The sequence below is a fragment of the Dipteris shenzhenensis genome, chromosome 26 (genome assembly GCF_047967505.1).
Source record: "Dipteris shenzhenensis isolate YYH24624 ecotype China chromosome 26, Dip_SZ_1.0, whole genome shotgun sequence".
NCBI lineage: Eukaryota > Viridiplantae > Streptophyta > Polypodiopsida > Gleicheniales > Dipteridaceae > Dipteris > Dipteris shenzhenensis.
Window position 1 is genome coordinate 21,737,480 of NC_141621.1, and position 4,084 is coordinate 21,741,563.

The 4,084-nt window shown below is 45.1% G+C and overlaps 1 protein-coding gene across 1 annotated transcript; it reads right to left on the minus strand.

The window, feature by feature from the left end:
• Nucleotides 1-368: 368 nt before the first annotated feature.
• On the minus strand, nt 369-2,906 carry LOC147884811 (pentatricopeptide repeat-containing protein At1g06140, mitochondrial-like). Its single transcript, XM_087397218.1, has 2 exons — nt 2,061-2,906; nt 369-1,889 (listed from the first exon to the last, which is right to left on the minus strand). Exons 1-2 carry the CDS (start codon nt 2,904-2,906, stop codon nt 369-371), a joined length of 2,367 nt encoding a protein of 788 aa, XP_087253344.1.
• Between the last annotated feature and the right edge of the window lie 1,178 nt (nt 2,907-4,084).

Below are 4,084 nucleotides of genomic sequence, written 5' to 3' on the forward strand. Positions count from 1 at the left end.
TGTCTTCATGACCTGCACTCTATTTTCCAGCCATTTCCGATGCTCTTCTCCCAGAGGAGATTTTTTTGTTTTACAAAAGTGGCTGCTCTCCTTTGGGCATCCACTACTGTCATTGAACTAGTTCCCCAGCTGAAGTGCTCCCATAATGACCAAGCCATGCATCATAAAATGGTGTTTCAAGTGCGTCATAAATTCCAAAATCAACTGTGTACATTAGGCTGGTTCACAATTAATTGACTACAAGTTCATGGGTCAGAGATTTCACCACTGTGTCCATACAGATGCGTGTCCCCTTTTATCATCACATATTGTGTCACACAGGGTCCCAATCAGCCTTCAGGCAAGTAACTTTCGGGGAGCACCTTTCATCAATGCATACATATGTTTACTTTGGAGATGTCTATCCTGCTTCTCAAAGGTACCATTCCAATAAGGTTTGGCAACCAGATTTGTGATTCTTGCACATTCTTTCTCATTTCCTGGATGTTATCACTGTCCTCCCACATATTAGCATCAGCATATATGTTAGCCATCAAGACATACGCTGCAGGAAGGTTTTCATCTAATCTGACTGCATTCTTAAAGGCCTGCCTTCCAGTCTCTACATTCTTCCACCTTCTACAAGCACCCAAGATGGTCAACCATACCACAGCATTAGGTTGGAAAGGCATCTTCTCTACCATTGCCACTGCCTGGTCAATCTGGCCTGCACGGCCAAGGAGATCGACGATGCAAGTATAGTGCTCAATGGCTGGCATAATGCCATATTGTTTGCTCATAGCCTTAAAATACTCTTGGCCCTTCTCCATCAGTCCCACATGACTGCATACAGTGAGAACACTAAGAAACGTGACCATATCTGGCTGTATGCATTTCTGCCTCATGCCCTCAAACAACTGGAAAACAAGTTCACACTCTCCCTGGCGAGAATATCCTGCAATCAATGCATTCCATGCTACGACATTCAGTGTGGGTAATGCATCAAACAAGGTTTGGGCATCAACCATGCTCCCACATTTTGCATACATGTCAATAAGACTGGTTGCCACAATTGATACACTGTCAAACCCAATGGTGTTAATTTGAGAATGCAGTTCCCTTCCAGTTTCTAGATCTGCCGTGTTGCCACACACCTTCAGGACGGCAACAAAGGTTGAGCTACCTGGAGACACACCTTGCTCTTGCATCTGTGCATATAGTCTAAAAGCTTCCTTACTTTCCTTTTGCTCTGCATATCCTAGGATCACATTAGTCCATGTAACTACATTACGATGAGGCAAATGGTCAAAGACACGCCGTACGTCTTCGATGCTGCCACACTTTGCATAGATATCTATCAAGCTTGTTCCCACAAACACATCCAACTCAAAGCCACGACTTGCGGCTTGGTGGTGGATGGCTCTTCCTTTAACCAGACACCCTGTTTTTGCAACCTTCCCATAAACTTGCTTCCCCTCTTCCACTACTAACAGGCTACTGCAAGCCTTCAATGCTGCAACAAAGGTTCTAGCATCTGGTGAGACACCTTCCTGATCCATTCGTGCATATAATTCCAAAGCCAGGGCACTACATTCTTGCTCAGCATACCCTAAGATCATGATATTCCATGTCACCACATTTCGGTGAGGCAATTCATCAAAGACACGCTGTGCATTTTCCAGGCTTCCACATTTGACATACATGCTCACCATGGTGTTTACTAGGAATACATGTGATTCAATGCCACTTTGTACTACTTGGAAATGAATGGCTCTACCTTTCGCAAGGCACCCTATGCTGACAAACTTCGTGTCACCTTGTTTCCCGTGTTCCAGTTCTGCCAGGCTACCACATGCCTTCAATGCACCAACAAAGGTACAATTGTTTGCAGGGACACCTTCCTGGTGCATCTGTGCATATAATTCCAATGCCAGCGCACAGTCTTCTTGCTCGGCATACCCCATGATCATGCTAGTCCATGTTACCACATTACGATGAGGCAATTGGTCAAAGACACACCATGCATCCTCCATGCTGCCACAGTTTGTGTACATATCCACCAAGGTGGTTCCCACAAATACATCTGACTCAAAGCCACTCCTTACTACTTGGTGGTGTATGGCTCTACCTTTCATGAGGGATCTTGGTTTTGCAAATTTTCCATCAACTTGCTTTTCCTCGTCGAAAGTTGGCAGGCTGGTGCAAGCCTTCAATGCACCAACAAAGGTTCGATGATCTGCTGTGACACCTTCCTGCTGCATCCTTGCATACAAAAACAGGGCCAGCCCACCATCTTCTTCCTCAGCATACCCAAGGATCATGATATTCCACGTGACTAGATTGCGATGATGCAAGTTGTCAAAGACACAGCGCGCATCCTCCATGCTTCCATGTTTCACATGCATGTCCACCAAGTTAGTTCCCACGAAAACATCTGCCTCGAAGCCATTCTTTACTATTTGGGAGTGGATGGCTCTACCTTTCTTTAGGCTCAATATTCGTGCACATTTGCTAACAACTTGGTCCTCCTCTTCTAGTACTGCCAGGTTACTGCAAGCCTTCAATGCACCAACAAAGGTTCGATCACTAGGTTGGACACCTTCTTTGTGCATCCGTGCGTACAACTGCAAAGCCCGTGCATCCTCCTTGTGCTTGGCATACCCCAGGATCATAATGTTCCATGACACAACGTCGCGTTTTGACATGTTGTCAAAGATATCACGAGCACCCTCCATGTTGCCACGCTTCACATGCATATGCATTGAATTGTTCATCCTCAGCACTGGAAGCTCACTTAAATGTTGCTCATTTTGGGTATAACTTTCCTTAACCTCCAACATCTGCGGCAATCTCTTGTGGACTGCACTTCCAGCTCTCCATGCACCAGAGGAAGGACTGCAAAGCAGCAGCTTGAGCTGCTGACCCATAACATAACTAATAGGAGGCTATCTTTCACATACAAAATACACAAAGAGAACCCATCCCAATAAGCAAGACGACGCAAGTGGAGCAAAGAGAGTGAAGACAAGGAAGGTGATTCCATTAGTTAATTCCGATCCAAAAACAGAGCACAACGAGGTACTGCAGAGAATCTGAGGAAAGGAACACCAACCACAGGCTCTGTGGAAGGCATTGATCATCCAAGCAAGCTTCAAAGGGGGTCTCGAAGCAGATGCTTTAAGATGCGGGGGAGAATACAATGTGGCTGGGCTGATGAGCGGAATCCTTGTTACTACCAAAGTCCTGATGAGGGACCCCTCGGCTGAAGAACATTGCCTGGCTCCTGAACTGCCCTGGTATTGCTCCATTTTGAATGGAACTGTGTGAGGAGGATGCGCCCAAAATTCCTTGATAATGATGCTACCAGGCAAACTTGCTGTTTACACACCAGAGCTCGCCCAGCCAATAGTACAAGCAGCTACAACGTGTGGGTGTGTACACATGTGTCGGTCTTGAGTTCAAGTCCTAGAGGGACCTCAGGATTCTATCTTGGGGCGCTATTGGCACTTTCAATTTGCGTACAAGTCTGAAAAAAAAAAAAAGAATACACGTACTAGGTGCCACATGTCGAGCTGCAGTTGACCCAACAAATCCCGTCGCTTTGGACAAGTTTGGGATGGGCCAGACCGAGTGTCCACAGAAAACATTTTTTCTCAACAAATCACAAAACTTGGTTTCAAATTTAAAAGGTTTTACTTGAGAATTTACCGATTTTTAAAGCTATAATATATCTAAATTGCCTAAAATTTTGCAGCTTTTACACAATGTTTGTATGGTTTTCCACCCCTCCTCATATGTAAATAGTTGCTCGAGTCAGTTCTCCTCCACCATTCTAAATCAACCAACAAAGGGTATGCACAGCGTAGGACTGATAGAATAGCCCAGGAGCTCACACAATGTGTGGTATGGGTGGAATGACAAACAAATAGACAATGCTCATAAGAGATAAAATATTTTCATCCAATGGACATCTCTGATACCACTACGACGGGAAACGCTCGCGAAACCTGCAAATCCTTGAAAAACACAGCAACACTCTTCGAAAATACGCATAAACTCTCAAAACTCACAAATGGAAGAGACAAAACAAGCGTGCTGGGTACAA

Bases quoted from the DNA above. Each gene is read 5' to 3' on its own strand.
- LOC147884811 (XM_087397218.1), bottom strand. From the start codon at position 2,906: ATGGGTCAGCAGCTCAAGCTGCTGCTTTGCAGTCCTTCCTCTGGTGCA. The intron at 1,890-2,060 runs GTATTTGTGGGA...TTATATGCACAG, and splicing joins GGAGTGGCTTTGAGTCAGAT to ATGCACCAGGAAGGTGTCCC.